This window comes from Ammospiza nelsoni, chromosome 2 (assembly GCF_027579445.1).
Source record: "Ammospiza nelsoni isolate bAmmNel1 chromosome 2, bAmmNel1.pri, whole genome shotgun sequence".
Lineage (NCBI taxonomy): Eukaryota > Metazoa > Chordata > Aves > Passeriformes > Passerellidae > Ammospiza > Ammospiza nelsoni.
Window position 1 is genome coordinate 83694807 of NC_080634.1, and position 17227 is coordinate 83712033.

At 41.3% G+C, this 17227-nt stretch overlaps 1 protein-coding gene and 1 long non-coding RNA gene across 2 annotated transcripts in view; both read right to left on the reverse strand.

Moving 5' to 3' along the window:
• LOC132070254 (uncharacterized) overlaps window positions 1–17227 on the reverse strand; it is a 1108023-nt gene that overhangs the window by 335831 nt on the left and 754965 nt on the right. The gene's annotated exons all lie outside the window — the stretch shown is intronic.
• EFNB2 (ephrin B2) overlaps window positions 10113–17227 on the reverse strand; it is a 46234-nt gene continuing 39119 nt past the window's right edge. Inside the window, exons 3-5 of the mRNA XM_059493897.1 lie at window positions 16428–16520; window positions 15559–15672; window positions 10113–13955 (exon numbers count right to left, since the gene is read on the reverse strand). Of these exons, the coding sequence (XP_059349880.1) occupies window positions 13573–13955; window positions 15559–15672; window positions 16428–16520 (590 nt within the window). The 3' untranslated portion in view covers window positions 10113–13572. The remainder of the gene's footprint in view (window positions 13956–15558; window positions 15673–16427; window positions 16521–17227) is intronic.

The window sequence follows — 17227 nt, forward strand, 5'->3', positions numbered from 1 at the left end:
TAAACATGAAATAAATAAGGTCACTCAAAGTTTACACCTGTGCTATTTGAATACCACTAAAAGAAGCATATGGAGCAATGTTGAATTCTCTGTTGACCTAGCAGTAATTTTATTCATGTTGCCAGCAGGAATACACTGCTTATTAATTAGTTTATTCATCCTTAACTTTTTTTGTTTTTTTGCATTAGTTTATAAATAGACACTTCTAGATTAAATTAATCATTTGTCAAAGATCTGAGGGGTCAGCCATGTCCTTGTCAGAGAAACTGGTTAACACTGCATTTAGCAGCTAAAAATTGTCTCTGCTAATGGAAGAGAAATAGGAATCCGTCCAAATCTCACGGAACTAATTCTAAAATAACAAGGCAAACCAGCCAGGCTTTCTTTTCCACCTTATAGTGGAGAACTGAAAGCAGTTGTAGACGCCTAAGAAACTGAAGCCCATGGAAAAGACATATGGCATAGGATCCATCATGTGACTGCCTGGATGCAAAAAACCGAAGACATCTGAAAATGTCATCTGTGAATCTTGACTGTTGGTGGGAACATCCCTCACCCAGAGTTAAGCTTTTTGAAGTGCAAGGCCTCAGCTGTTTCCTTGGCACTTCCTGCTGACATCCTTGTCTTTGATGCCAGCACCAGCTCTGCCTCTTTTAGCATAAAGTATTTGTCTTAACATGAGGACAGATTTTTACCTAAATCTTAAATGATTTTTAACCCTTGCTCTGTTTTCCCCACAGTTTGTAATGACCTTTGGCCTAATAAATTTGGAGCTGTGACTGTTATAAAGTGCCCCAAATGCTCCACTGGGATGGTATTTTCTGCAGGTATTGTACCCTTTGCAAAATTTGTCCCTGCTGCCTGACCATTTGGCATAAGCCAGCCTTTTCTGTCCCTAAGTGTTAAAAAATGCACAAGTAGGTTGATTTCACAGATGTGTTTACAACATTGTTCCTTTCTGCCTTTACTCTTTCTGAAAAAAAAAAGACCATTGATTTCCCATTTATTTTCCACTGTTTGGATTTTAAGCCCTGTGTAGTTATATGAACATCAGGGGGATCTAAAACCACAGTGCTGAAAGAGTTAAGCAGGTTTTAAGCAAAGAAAATATGTGTCCAGACTTGTTGAAGCTTTTAAAATGCCATCTAAAAATCAGTGTAGAGGAGTCAGCACCGGCTCTGCCACTGAGCATAGAAAGCAGCACTTTGCAAAGAGCACTTTCTTGTTCAAGTACCCTAAAAGTGTATTTTTAAACATCTGGAGCTGTGAAAGCTGTTCGGCTGAGACTGTTTGTTACAGGAGGAGGCAGGGGATGGCAAGCAGCCACGGGATCAACAACATAACACCTGGTTTCTGACCTAAAGTGGCTAAGAAACTGAACATCTCATCATTGGCAGCCACAGCTTCCCTGCAACATGATCCCCTCTCTGATATATTTGTGTAGAGCTCTTTTTAGGCCTCCTGTAGGCTTTCGCTCCAGAAAAAAAAAAACAACCCTCTGAATTCTTTCTTTCCCTGCAGAAACTGGCAGAGAGACAAAAAGCAGAGTATGAAAGACAGTAAATGGATCTCAGCAGGAGGAGCCCTGTTCCCCTTATAATGACCAGCCAGCATGTCTGTTGCTCCAGTGCAGAAATTCAAGTTTTGTCTTTAAAATCACCAGGCGTCTTCTAGACCTCATGGATTCCCTAATTTTTCCTCCAGTTCCATATTATAGCATTCACACTTCCTGCTACAGGGGTCTAACCATATCAAATGTTGCTCAGTCTGCCAGAAGGATTCCTTACAAGCACTGGGTATTTGTTTCGGTCCTACACACTTCCATACATTTTTCTGGTACAGACAAAGTCAGTGGGAATGATGGTGTAGGAAGTCAGTGGGAATTATGGCTGCGTAGGGCAGAGCTGAATGCAGCCCCAGACTCACTGTGTCGTCCAGTGTTTGTAACACAATAGCGTTTGTCAAAGTGCCAGTGTGAAGTGCATGTGGATTTCAAACAGCTGTAGTGCTGCCATATGCTGCCCTTTGCTTAAGCCACGACTTAAAGTTCAGCTTCCCATTTAGAGCAAAAATTGACAGATTCTTCTTTTTTTGGATCTTCAGAAGCAGTCAGGCTCTTTGTTCTGCATTTTCTCATTTGAATCTGTCTGATTGGTGCTGCTGACACCACTCCCTGACATTGGCCCCTTGATTTCTGAGAAAAGAAACCTCCTGAAGGAGTCTACCGTCCACCTTTAGGGAAGTGTTTGGCATCTCAGCCCGAGACAAAAGCTCAAAGAGTGCAGTAAGATCCAATCTCTGACTTTAGGATGTGGCAAACTGGGACAATGTGAGGGTCAAATCAAACAAGATTTAGGCCGTGCAAGTGGGCTTGCAGTCTTCTCTGAGATGTGAACCATGCCCTCCACATTAAAGGGGAGCTCCCTAAATGTCAGGTTTGGGGATAACCTTGATCCACCTCTCTCGCTGAACAACAGCAGGATAATGCCTCTGCAGGTGACTGATGAGCAGAGTTGCTGCCTGACTCCCTAGGCTGCTGGTTCATGACTTTTAGAGGCTTTTCTGAGGAACAGCTGTTTCATCTACCAAAAGTGATAAAACTGCAACAGAAAATAACTGACAGAGTACTAACCTGAAATCATAGCTCTGTTCTGAGTCATGCTAGCAGTGTATTTCAACCCAGGACTCCTACATCCCTGGTGAATGACCTAAACTGCATGTTTTCAGAGGTCATGGAGATGGTCACAGTCTGGTTGCTAGCAGGGACTTTTAGGACGTGGGAAAGGATCCAGACTTAGCTCAGGGTGTGGTCTGTCTAAAAAAGATGGATTGAGAAATGAGGCAATTTGTTAGTACATGGGTGATTCATGTGGTTTGTGAGGAAAAGAATGGATTAGGAGGGCTATTTGAGAAAGGAGTTTTATGCATCTGGTTGGAAGATACAACAACAGAGTATTCAGAGAAATATTTCCTGTTAATATATTATAAAGGAAATATCCTGATTTTGCTATAGAGAAACAGAGGTAGAAACCTCTTAAGCTTTGCAACTGCAGCCAAAAATATAATCCTCTCTTTCTGGATAGGACAGCTAAGAGGTGCTGAGCAGTTTCAAATCCTGCTACTATTAATGCAAGCTTAAAGTGCTTTATCACCATCCTAGATATTTTACAGGAGTAGTTTCCTAAAATGCTGGGGACACAATAACTGGCCAGGATGGCATCCAAACTGTTTCTAATGCAGCTCCTCCTCAGCTTTACTAAGGTTATACCATAGGAAAGAGCCATGAAATTTTGACTAGTAAACTAGGGACTCCTCTCTCTTTCTTTTAAGGGACAAAGCAGAACTAAGGGAAGTTCAAACTACAGGAAAAAAAAGTGTTTGGAGCATGGAAAATTCACAAAATGGAAATAGACAGGGAAGCATGGATACCACAAGAAAGAGAATGAGATGAATGAATTTTAACTTTTCTTTAAGGTAGCAATATGCTAACAAGTGATAGAATTTAGGAGTTGATTTTCCTGTCTCAGAAGAAAGGAATAGAGAGATTCAAAATTGGAAAGCTAAAAATTGATCAAAGAAAACACTCTTTCATATGATGTGTGACTGAACTGTAAAGCTCACCTCCACAGAAAGCCACATAGGCCTGGAATTCAGGGAGATTTCAAAAAAATCATAATTTCAACACCCATTGAACGTGCTTAGAGCTCTGATTTTTCACCACCCCTAAAGAAAAAAAAAAAACCCAGTACACTTAACAATTATGTTTATCTTAGAATAGCTGGTGATGGATAGGATATTCCCAAGAGCCCATATTTCTAAGGGACTGAATGTTACTGAACCGGTCTTATATTTTATAGGGATTTAATTGCCACCTGATTCATGTCTGTCAGCTGGTTGGTAATCAGGGGCCAAATTCTTCAGGGCACTGAAATCAGTCGGCTGCACCAACGAGAAACTTCGCTTTATGCTTCAGAAATCACGTTTGGGTCAGCCGCTGTTCCAGGGGCCGGCAGCAATGTTAAGCGCAGCCATCAAAGAGCAAGTGGGAAGTGTAAACCTTCCCAGATCTCCGTCTGCGGCCCGCAAAAGGCCTCTCCAGAGAGGTGCCGACCTCCGGCTCTGCAGAAGATGCTGCTGCGACAGTCACAGCTGCTTGTCCCTGCCTCCGCGACTCTCACCGCCCGGGAAGCTTCCAAGGGTTTAATTAAGGCGGATCCTCCTCATTGTTCCTCGCGAAGCGCGTCTGGCAGAGCGGCGCAGCAGCTGAGCTGAGGCACGCCGAGAGCCCGGGATCGGCCCACACGTGCCTCCCTCACGGGCTCTGCCCACTGCCAGGGAATCTTGCGGATTCCAAGCGCTTTCTCCCCCGGCCGTGCACGGAGAGATGAATGGCCGAGCCTCATGGCCGGCAGCTCCAGCCCGCGCTCGGAGCCCGGCCAGAGCTGGGTGGAACTCCTGCCTTGGGCACCACGGAGCAGCTCTGCCCTTCGAGCAGGATTTATCGAAGTGCTGGGCAGAGGCACCTCTCCACCTCCTCTCCGCCTCCCTGCGAGAGCCTCGACAGCAATCCCTCCCTGACTGCGGCCGAAAGAGAAAATAAAACCGGCCCGTCTAACTCCGGTCAGCACTGATGGGGCCTTTCTGCAGCAAAGTGTGTTGGTTTTTCAATCCATCAGTAGCGTGACACAGCTGAAGTGCAGTGCTAAGACGTCTCTCAAAAAGCTGGTGCAAAAATGAGTCTCCCAAGCCTCATCTGGATGCTTGTAGGCACCAGTCTATTAATGGTGTCTTGTGTGAAGAGGATGCTGTGGAAACATTGCAAGCAGCCAGCTACACAGTTGTATAACTTGATAAATATAGTTCTGATGCTATCTTTGAAATATTTAGGCTGAGTAAAAAATCCAAAGTAAAAACGTCTGCTGGTTTGAAATGCAGCACTAGAACGGTGTGGAGGGGAGCTGGCAAAAGGGATTTATGTCTCTTCTGCAGGAACAATGTCCTAGTATAAATCCCTTGTATTGTGTGTAATCACATAGGTTACACCTTTCGGTGGCCAAAGCATCCAGAATTCAGTTTTATCACTAAGCTCATCATAAGAGACCGAAAGGACAAAGCCACATAAAGTCTGGCTGCCACCAGACTGGGGCACTGGCTGTAAAACCAACAGCACTTTCTCCTCTCCAGTTTTGAGCTGGCTTAAGGAAACAAACCAAAACCAAGTATTGGTCATTGCCAAAAGTCATTCTGTCTTTTTTAAATATGCTCACTCAGTTTTGTGCTGCACATTGATAACTGCTTCTTAATTCTGCTCAAACAATGCTTTCCAAAGTGAAGTGCTTACACTTTTCTGAGAAGAAATCATAACATATTCAATAACTTTTCCTAAATTACAAGAAGCAAGACAAAGCAATCTGAGATATTTTTAGCTTAATGTATTGATAAATGGAAATATAAAACCAAGTGGATTGAAACAAGCTATATTTAAATTGTATTTAGGAATTTTACTGCATGCTATTTTCCTTCAGATGCAACTGCATAAATACAAAAGGAAGAGATGACGCCATATAAAAATTCAAACTAAAGCTGATTGAAGAATAAGGGGCTTATAAGAAAACACACTCTTGGTACAGGGACGGTTCCTGTGTTCCATCAGAACCTTATTTTTTTCAGGAAATGCCATCACCAGCTGAAATCCAGAGACATATAAAGGGAGGAAAGCCTAGGGCAATATTTGAAAAGAAAGTTTCAGGGTGAGTAACAAAAGCTTTGTCCAGAAATTAAACCTTATTTGGGAACATATGAAGCCCCAGCGAGGGCTGGTGTGATGAGCAGGTGATCAGGGCAAGGCATCTGGGTGTACAATAAACAGGCTGAAGGAAAGCAGCCAGCATTTACCCAACAGTGGGAATTTGAGAAAAGACCTACAGACCCAGCCATATGAATCTCTACAGCTTGGACCCTGTTTTGAGGCCTGGAAAATTCAGATATGCTTTGTTGGTTATGTATAAAAAGAAAACATAACACATAATGAAGGGAAAGTGTGAAGCAAAGGCAGCACATGCATGATTTTTAACTCTTTCATCATCATTTGGATTTCCCCAAATCTCAGGGTCTTTTAGGGTGACAAACAAAGGGCTCTTCTGGCCTCCTGGCCTCTCCTCCTCCCGTATTTCTCATGGCAATGAAAGCTGAAGTGCTATTGATTCTGAATGATTACTAAATTATTCATGTGGTCATACACGTCCAACAGCTGAGTTTAAAGACAGTCAGAATTAGGTATGTTGAACAAATTAAGAGATTTGGAAAGACTAGAAACATAGCATGTGGGCATGAACAGATAATGTAATAACACTGCACAGCTGACCTGCCTGTTAAGCATAAGAAATAGAACTGAGTGCAGGAGTAGGAAGGAATGAGTTTAAATATTAAAGAGAGGCTAAAAAGACTCATTAAAACATGAACAATTTTTATTACACATTTGCTAGTAATCCAACCTACTTTTAATGAACAGATACAGCAAATTGCTGACAATGTTCAGTAAAATACAAAATACAATTTTTATGGCATTGATAGCAGTATTTTATAAAAGCAAGTCACTGTTGGTATGTTTTTGAATACAATCTTCATAATATTCAGAACAACACTCTTATAAAGCATTTCCTTATAGCTGAGGGCTATAGTAAAATCTGTATGAGTATTGCTTATGCGTGTGCAACTCTGAACTGTGATAAGTAGGAGCAGATATCAAACTGAACTATGCTAATTTATATCCACTGAAGGTCTGATCTAGAAACAACTCTCCTCACACCCTCCATGAATTCCCCATATTATTAATTTAATAATTGCACTTCTTCAGCAGTCTAAGCACATGAGGGTTTTTCAATGCACTTATGAAAACACAAGTTGTATTCCAGCTATGACAGCCGTGCACAAGGTTCTCTCTCTTTGGAGTTTGACTTGTCTTACAGTTCTTGGAGATCCTTGATTTCTTTTTCACAGGATCCGAGGCTGCAGAAAGCACTGACTTCTGGCCTGGGTTCTCCTCCTTACTTAGGCTCAGTCTCCTGTCAGTACTAGCAGAACAACCTGGCCTGATCTCCTCTTACCTGAAACAACAACCAGTACTTATCAAACACTACACTTGCTTTTCATCTGTCAGCACTTTTCTTCTGCACGTGTTTTCCACCAAAGCCTTTCCCAGAGCTCTGAAACCCTGTTTCTCTACCTCCACAGCTGCCGCCTTGCTCGGATTTCTCCCTGGATTTTGTCATTGCAGATCTCCCTGAAGAAAGTCACTGCTCCGAAAGTCACTGCCCTCTCACACACTTTCCCTCTCTTGCCTCATCCCACTGTTCCACAGTCCTTCCTCCAGAAGCAGCCACCAGCAGCTCCACCTCCTCATCCTCACTGTGTATGGGCAGGCTCCTGCCCCTCCTTCTCAAGAGGGTTTCTTATGGATTGCATTATGCCTTAATTACACATCAAAGTATTTGCATGACTCATGTGAAAGACGAGTGTTATTATTTTGTTTCGTAGACTATAGCTCAGTCAGCTGAATCCAGCACCATTTGGATTATGAATAGCACAACCATTAATACACTGTGCTAGACGCTCCAACATACATTTTTTTTCCAAAACAAATATTACTTTATTTCTGGTCTGATGCTTTGTGTAATGACATACCAATTGTATAAGGAGTTTGTTTGGTGTTTTCAAACCTTGGGCATTTTCCCCACCAAAATTTGTATTGTGGCTGTGAAGATGGAGAGCGGCAGTTAGAAAGACTGCATTTTCATTGTCCTTTATTTTGCTAACCACTACAAAATTTTAAGCTTTTCTGCAAAAAGAAAATTTATGGTGCCCATAGAATCAAAACGAGTGTGCTGCTGACTGAGTGAGCATTTGATCAATGCATCACAGCAAAGCTAAAGAGACAGGCTGAACAAGAGGTACAAGGTTTTAAACCAAGGCAGTAACATTGTTATGCTTACTTTGTGAGGCACTATTTTATATAACAGATCCTAATTCCACTCTAGATGGATAACTACTGTGAATTATAATTTTATTTTCCACTTAGTGGAGCCTATTGACTTGGACCAGCTCTTGTCAGAGAACCAGTTTTGTAATAAAGGCAGTAAATTCTGATTTTGTGCTTGTTTGATAATTAATAGTAAGGTGTCAGCAGCAGGAAAAAATGAAAGTAGTTTTTTTCCTCTGCAAGTTATAACAGATGGGTTGTAAGACAATAACTTTATGCTGAGTGTCTAAGGCGTCTTTTACTAAAATGAGTTCAGCAACTCAGTGGAGGTTCTGCTCTGTTTGGGAAGGTATGCGTGCAAGGCACTCCTGTTAACCAAGCATCCTTGGCCCCAGGCATAAATATACAGATAGTTATTACACTGGCAAGGATTTTTCCCTCCCAGTGGAGGCACAGTTTTTTAGCAACAGCAATTTTCCCTTGTTGCTAAGACAGTGGCAAAAATAGGTGTCCATGGGTGTCAGTATACATGCTAGTTATAAATATATATAATAATATAGTCGGAAAAAAGAGGCACAGTAATGAAAATGCCGTGTAAACTTGACACTATTGAAGTATTTGTTTATCAACAGCTTCCAGTATTTAACAAGGATTAAAATACAAACAATAGCCTTGGCCCTAACTAAGCTAGAGCCACAGCTCTAACAGATGGCTGTGCCAGACAGGCTCTCAGCACAAAGCAGACCTGAGCACCTCACAGATGACGGCGTGGGAGCCCTCACGACAACCCACCGAGACCAGCAAGGGGAATTGCCGTGTGCAACCACGGAGCAGGGACTGAAACCACAATCCAGCCGAGTAGCTGTGTGCTCAGAGAACAAACACAAGGCTACCTCCTTTGAAGTGGCTTACAGACCTAAATAGAGGATTAGGCCCAAGATTTACTGAGATGCCAGAGGATGCTCACATGTTTCACTCTTATGACTTCTGCTGGACCAAGTCTCCAAGGTCATCTGTACCAGAGCCAGGAGGTGAACCAAAGTGTCACTGTGACTTTGCCTTTAGGGTCAACTTCCAGCACAGATTCTGTGACCTGGATCTCCAAAAGGAGCTCCAACTGCAAAAAGTCGTACTAGTTCAACCATCTCCCAGTCCAGGGGTTTCTGTACGTCCCATTTCAGAGTACTTGCGTCATTGCGACATGCCAAGTGTGCTAGCCATACTGACATTTCCTCTGATTATTCAGAAAAAAATAAATAGTTTGACAAATGGGAATTGCATGACCCATACTACAAATAGCTAACTGTGAAATTTCTATGGCTAATTGGCATCTGTTGTTAAAGTGACAAATGCATATTTGCCCTCTGTAGACCTTCCCACCTGTTACTCCATGGCCCATCACACCATTTATGTGCTGCTAACAAATGGAAAGGTGCTTCACTTTCAGGGCGACTGGGCTTTGTCAGAAAATGAAGGTATTATTTTATAAGTGAATTTGTTACCCTAGAGAAAATTAGGGCAGCAGAATCACAGGAGTTGTATTAAGGCTCATGCTACCTGCACCCATCTCCCCCAGGCTGCAGTAAAGAACCATGAAGAGATGTCTTGACTTTGCAGCACTTCCAATCCTGTGTCATCCTCCCAGTGTCTTTCATCTCCTGTCCCTTCTTGCTCAGCCGTGTCCCCCCAGGCTCTCCATTGCCCCTCCTCAGGACAAAGCTTCAGGCGTTTTTTTTTTTTTCCTCTGATTCTGCCCACAGAGTACATCCACCACATAATGTCAGGGCATTATTTATGTGGTTGTACTCTCAACTCCAATATCATCCAAGAAACCTGGCTACTGCATCTGACTGCAGTTCACTGCCTTCCAAAGGCATAAGATGCCCAGGTGATTCCTAGAAACTGCTGATATATGGAAGAGAGAATTTGAAAGAAGTAGGCTAACAGAAGTCAGTGTACTCTAAGGAGATTTCCTATAAACCACTAGCAATCAGGTTGGAGAGAGGGGGGAGAGAAGGAAGAGAGAGATGGGGGGAAGCAGGCAGGCAAGCTTGGTGACTTTCTTATTTATTTTCATCCTTTAAAAAAGAAAAAAAATTGCAAAACTAAAGAAGAAAATACTTAGAAGGCAAGGTTTCCATAGGAAAAAAATATTTTATTTTTTTAAGAACAAATTCAGTTTGAAACAGACGTGGAATGTGATTCTCATAATTTTCATTTTCTGGGAACTAATTGCAATGTGGAACTAAAGCAGATTTCAAACTTATGACCGGCTAGTTTTAATACAGAATGAAACAAACAAACAAACAAAACCAAAAAATAAAATTTAAAAAAAAAGATAAAGAAAGAAGAAATTATTTATAACTCAAGCATAATACTGTGTTACTTACAAACTGGACAAAGAAATTCTTAAATAAATATTCATGGTACACAATTTCAGCACAAATATGCGGCAATTTGGCAACGTTTTATATAATTTTTTCCTCAATACAGTGCAAAGGGGAATGACACTGCCTTTAAACAAGCTGTAGCTAAATACATTGCAAAATTCAAATTTTATACAAAACATCTTGCTCAGACTTTATAAAAAACCAACATTGCTCTATATACACAATCTGGTTAAGAAAAGCCTTTTTTATCTTGTTTTCATGTGGGTTTTTTAATTATTTAAAAATGTGAATAAGGCTACTGTAACACCCCAAATCCATATACAGTAAATCTGAACCTATTTACAGCATCTTCACTTAGACATGATGGTGCAAATTCCAATTTGGGTGACTAGGGATGATCATACAAGCAAGGCATTTACAGTAACTTTTCAAAGCTGGACCAACGTCAAAGAAAGGAACAGTTGGTAGATTGTCATAATTCTGCACCAGACACAAAACAGACGCACAGTACATTTTTTTTTTCAATTGGTTGCAGGTTGCTCTTGAGCAATTAGTCTGATTTTTTTTCACAGTTTAGTATATAACTAGAATGTAGCCAACTGATGAAGCATAGATATGATTTAATAAAAATAAGGATCAGTAAGCCCATCTTTTCCCTTCCCCTCCCCCAAAATAAAATCTTAATGACTTACAAGAGAACCTTGTATGGATGGATTCATAGAAAAGAAGGGTTGTTGAAAAGAATTACATATGTACTGTAGTTAGTCACCATGGTAACCTTCCACAGAACCATGGGTTGGAATTTTTTTTGTTTTTTGTTTCTCTCTTTTGGGCCAACATCCCAATATTATCTTCAGGTTCAGAAAACAAAGAGAGTGATCATTTCTATGACAGATATTTTTCTTTCTTTTTTTTTTCTTTTTTCTTTCCTTGCAGGTGCTCACCAGAGGTCTGAGAACCCTAAAATGCTGTTGCTACATTTTCTTTCCAAATCAGAAAGCGAAGTGTTACCATAGAAACATGACTATGTTAGAAATGTCTATTTGCATAGCACATATAAAAGTAGAGGTTGTTTTTTTTTATTTCCTCCCTAGGGTGGGAGCTTTAGGGGAATAGCCACGCTAAAGAGAAAACTTTAACCTGAAACCCCCCTCTACGAACCTCAACAAAATCTACAGAACACATCAGCCTGTAAGGCAAGGGAAAACACAACACAGAAAATAAATGCCGGCACATCTTGTTGCTGTTAAATATGTGATGCAGTAACACTGAATTCCTGATATTTTGGACCTTATATTTTCTACTTTCCTCTTACAAGATGCTTTGGAATTTTTTTTTTAACTATGCTCCCACTGGTGGTGTAGGATAGCTGTTTTTTTTTTCCAGAAGTAGTTCATTTTTTAAAAAAATGTGCGCATATGCATACATATATATACATACGTATGCATATATACTTATATATGTGTGTATATACATAGACACACACACACACACATCTATAGAAAATGATGACAAGTTAAGACTATGCAATTGCCGCAAATGAATTTCACATCTTCTGGTGTAGATTCTGTGCAATCTCAAAATATATATTAGTAAAAAAATCCAAACCAAAAGTAAGAAAGAATGAACAAAAGAAAAACTCTCACTTTATATCCCTTGTGTTCTATACACCTATTATAAATAAGACATATTTTCCTTCTCCATCTCAGTGTCATAATTTATTTTACCCTTACGGACTGCCAGAGGTTTGCCATATGTGCTTTAACTTTGCAAATGAGCACCAATGAACTGCTGTGTCAGTCAGTACCTACACTCACTGTGCAGGGACAGCACTACAATAAGCCAAAGTGCCAAAAGGGTCAGTCACAAAGAAATTCTGCCTTACTTTCAGAGATGAGCAAGGTTTTGTGGTTTGTTGTTTTGTTGTTTTTTTTCCCCACAACTTTATCAGTGATAGAATTATAGCTCATTTGACCCACTGGATTATAATCATCGTAGGCACTTGGCTCTCGGTTGTTTTCTTAAATGCTTTCCCTGTGTTTAGTATAATGTGATCATATAGCAGCTGAGTCTGCTTAAAAGTCATCCAAGGCAGACTACATTTTTGCTACAGCTTCAAAGCTGTTTATTTTATTGCCAGTACCACAACAGCCCTGCCCTAATACATCCTCAGTGGCCTGCTATTGTCTTGTCTTCCCCAGGCTTGTTGACTTACTAACAATACCCTTTTGTTCTACTGTATTGAAGGTACTATTTTTTTCTGCACAGTGGTATTTGATAACCGTGAATTCCTTCAAATCCAGCCTTAATCCACTGCACATGTTATTGTGTTTCCTACTTGCCTCTTAAAACTTAGCATACCAAAGTGCTGTGCTACCTAAATGCATTTTTTTTTCTTCCCAGCTTCTATTTCTGAGGCAGCAATATTCAATTGCAACCTCAATCAGCCCTTCCTTCCACCACCCAGTCCTGCTCTTGACTTTGTTGACAGCCTAACTTTTTGGCTGGAAGGCTCCTTACTATCAAACACAATTTTTGTAAATGCATTACCCATTCGAGTGAGGCTGCTGTAGCAGATGGATGGAGTGCGGACCTCCAAACATTAATGTTCCATTAGTGATTCAGGAGGTGGAGTGAAAGGAAATCTTATGTGAAGGATGGCAGAGCCCCGGATAACAGAAACAAATGGAACAGTGACGGACTAAAAGCAAGAGAACTTTAACAAGTCTTACTTAGACACCAAGGTCTGTGTGACAAATCCAGTACGCACTGAGAGAGACACACAAAAGTCAGAAGATTGCATTTCAAGCTTGATATATCCTAGAGCACCTTTCCAGGATGCCTAGAGCTATTAACATCCACGGATTGCTCCATCTTCCCTTGGCTTTTGTACATGCCTGAATGCCCACAGCACATGGCTTTGAGGATGATGAATGTAACAAGAGTACAGCAATCAGAATGGGCATCTTCTACAGAAAAGTCTTCCAGCTTTTAGTGAATACTTATTCACCGAGATAGGGATTCTACAGACTAGGTAAGCTGTCCAGCTCGCGTCGGTTCCTGGAGAAAGAGCTGTTGCCTTCTCCCCCCTGTGCTTAAGTCAATGCTAGCGCACAAGGTGTCATCACAAACCCCAACAGAAAGCATTTGACCAGTGAGTTTCCTCTACGACTCAACTGTACCACAGAGCTGGTTGTGTGTTCCTCAGACCTTGTAATAAATGTTTGCTGGACTCTGAGGAGGCATCTCTTGAACTATGTACACCGGATGTCCATAGTCGCCGCTGACCTTTTCATAGTGGGGGCAAAAGACACTGTCTGCAGTCCTTAGAGGAATGATAATGTCACTGGGCTCAGAACCATTGTTGTTGCCACTGCGTTTTGGGGTGGCTAATGTACTAAGTGATAGAGTTGTCGTGTGTTGCGGGGAATGCTTCCTGTGTCTTCTCCGGTACTTCAACAAAAGAACCACCAAAGTGATGATGATGACGATGAAAATGATGCACCCTGATGCAATCCCTGCAAATAAGGCCACCTCTGAACCCAGTATACTGGAATGCCCAGCCTTACTGCCATCTGTGCTAGATCCTGGAAAGAATGGAAATACAATAGACAAAAGTTATTGCCATCCTGTGACCCATTTACGTTGCTTAAAAATGTGTAGAGTAAGCAAGACTGGAAGAATTAACTGACAGCTAAACTTTGACAAACCAATTACCCAGTTAGATAGCTAAATGCAAACAGCCGAAGTCAGCAATCGATATAAAGCAAGACTTTGTGCCTGTTGGTCTCACTTTTGTGTTGCTCCCAAACCACCCTGTTTCATACATCATCATCCATCAGTGGCGAGAACTGTCACTGACAAGGCAGCCTTTGATGCACACAGCATCTTTTAACAGATGCAGGCCAGCCCCAGGCACAAGAGAGGGGTGGGATAGGACTGGAAGGGAAAATAACACAGGGAAATGACAATTCTCAGAACAACTGGTACTGTTCAGAGCCACGCTGTTCCCTCTGCTATTTTATCTTTTGCATATTGATTTAAGTTAAACCATCCTTAGTGCCTCTTTACAGGGACTCCTCTTGCTTGGAAATGAAACTAAGGAGCTTGAGGCAGCATGGGAGACAGGCAGCATGGTTAGGGCATGTCTGTTAGTATTAACTTACATTTACTTAAAAGAAAACAACACCATGCATTTGGTAGTCAGGCAAAGCTCATGTGCTGAACAGCCTGTTGAGTATTTGCTGCTTATCACACCATCACATTATGTGTCACAAAAATTACATGAATGCTCATTGACACTTTTTCACTTCTAAGTTTTAACATATTTCTCTCTCTTGATGTTCACGCACAATGAAAAAATGATACAGATGCTATATTCACATAATTGTTAACTCTTCCCACCAAAGCCTCTGCACGGATCAGCTGAAGCCACTCACTGTACCAAAGATTCACTAGCCCAGTAACTAAAGACACAGCTGGCAAGGAAAACTTGTGGCCTTTTTTGGGAAACCCAGAATCACCTGTCAGCAAAGGTTTGCTTTGTAACATTATTAATTGCTGAATTTTCTTCTGGACAGCTTGTGTCTTAAGAATTAGGTTTTCTCTTGTTCACCCTATGAGTGAAATGCATCTTGAAGATATTAGTTTTGATATTTGTATCCATTTATTTTGTTTAGATAATTATAAAAAAAAAATAAAGCCCCAAAACTTTTCATTTAGTAGAAGACCAGCCATACATATCTAGACTTCATATGGTCAGCTAAAACATCAGGACATTAATTATAGATGCCCTGAAATAAACTTTATAAATGGCTGTCAAGAACCACTTGATAATGTATTATGTGGGAAGAGAAAGGGACTCGTTCATCTCCCAGAGTACTAACTGTGAGGCAGCACTGACCACTGTAAAGCTGCTTACCAAATGCCCTATCCAGAAATTTTCCTGTAAACGAGAGACACTGTGACAAGACGTAATTAACTTCTACAGCAGAGTGGAAGAGGGAAGAGAGCAGCTGTTGCCATAACTTGCAGCTCCCACACACTATCCACCGGGGCAATCACAACTGGCTTTTGCCTCATCTCATGGTGAATACATTTGCTTTTCTGGCATGTTAATGGTAAAATTAAACACGTTTTTGGGGACAAAGGAGGAGAAGACGCTCCAGGGCAAAGCCCCACCACACCTACCTGAGTGGTCCTTCACAAAGGGGCTGGTGGTGGAACTCTTCCCGTTGGTGCCAGCTTCCTGCTCGGGGCGCCTGGTGGGATCCGTGTGCCGGGGCTGCCCTGCTGAGTTGGGATCTGGGGAGAGAAAAGAGGACTCGTGCAGCTTTGGCACTTGATGGTATGGAGCCTCACAAGCTGCCTCTAGGTACCTCATGAGACACAAATGGTTTAACAGAAGAACCTTTATGCAAAGGACTGGGAGATATAAGAACGTAGTTTTCCTTTTAAAGCAAAATGGTTATATTAGTTATTTCAGGTTTAAATAGTGAGGCCATCTGCAGAAACTATAGGGTCTCCTGTAATTGGCAAGAAAAGCTTAGCAGATGACATTTCAGTTTAACTGAGGAAGTTGATTGACTACTAAACCAACTTCTACTTAGAAGAATAATTCTTTCTTCCTGCACAATAGGTTATCTATATGTGAAAAGAGACAATGAACAAAAACCTCTCTGTAATCAGAATTCATAACAAGCAAACTATAGAAATATTAGCTTCCCTCTTTTCATGTATTTTAAATAATTCTGAGCAGCAGAGTTGTGGCTTTTGTTTTTAAAATAAAAATAAAAATGACTGAAACACACTACTCCCAGGTGACCTTTCCTTCTAGGGATCTCTCCAATGAAGAGATCTTATTACACCAACCCTCCTTCTGTAGAAATCTGTCAGTAGCTGAGGAAGAGAAAATAGGCTGTGCTTTCAGACTATAAGGGAGGAATGACCACACTAGGCTCGACTGCCTCTCTGCTCTACACTGCTAAAAGAAGCCTGAAAACTAAAAAGGACATTGAGACCGATCAAAGTGATTTCATGAAACAGCAGATGGTCTTTACCTTGTCCAACTTTCATGAGGATCTTCATGGTTTTTGTCTGGCACACCCCTCCCTCCTGGTTATCCAGGCCCTCCAAAGACCCATTTGATGTTGCTGATTAAAAATAAAAGAAAAATAAATAAAAATAAAAATAAATAAAAATCAGGAAATCAACAGGCAAAGTGATGTGAATATGAGTGTCTGAAAGCAGGGATCTTTCAATCTACCAGGACCTGTTTTTGTTGCTTAGGCTCACCTATGGAAAGTTGTGAAATGTTGAAAGCCAAAGGAATGAATACACTGGTAAGCTGTACAATATATACAAATGGAGGAATGTGTTATCAAGGTTTCAAATTTACCCAGCAGCCTTTTACTTTCCTATGCACAATTGACTGACTGACTGACTTGGACAAAAACACACCATCTTGCTAAAAAGGTGATGGAGTCAGCTGAAAAGGAAGCTCTGGCAGGCTCAGAGGAGAAAAGCACTGAAAAAAAATCACTCTTTTTTTCCCCCTCCCAACAATATCTTTATAATCACCACGTTACACCTGCTTCCTCTATTACAAATCTCCTGCTGCAATAAGTGAACGCATACAAAAGACCCAGGTGAAAGCTAAGATTCTGAACTGATTGGAAAACCATTTAATATTTTAAAGCACAATCTCACTTTTCCCAGCACTGAGGAGCCTCTGTGGGGGCGGGTGGCAAAGGGGAGCACGCTCCACACTCCCAGGGAAACCTTTCAGCTCACACAAACAACGGGCTGCTTTCCCCTGTGTCTGCATTGTTCTGCCTTATCTAGGTGCCGGCCGGAGCCA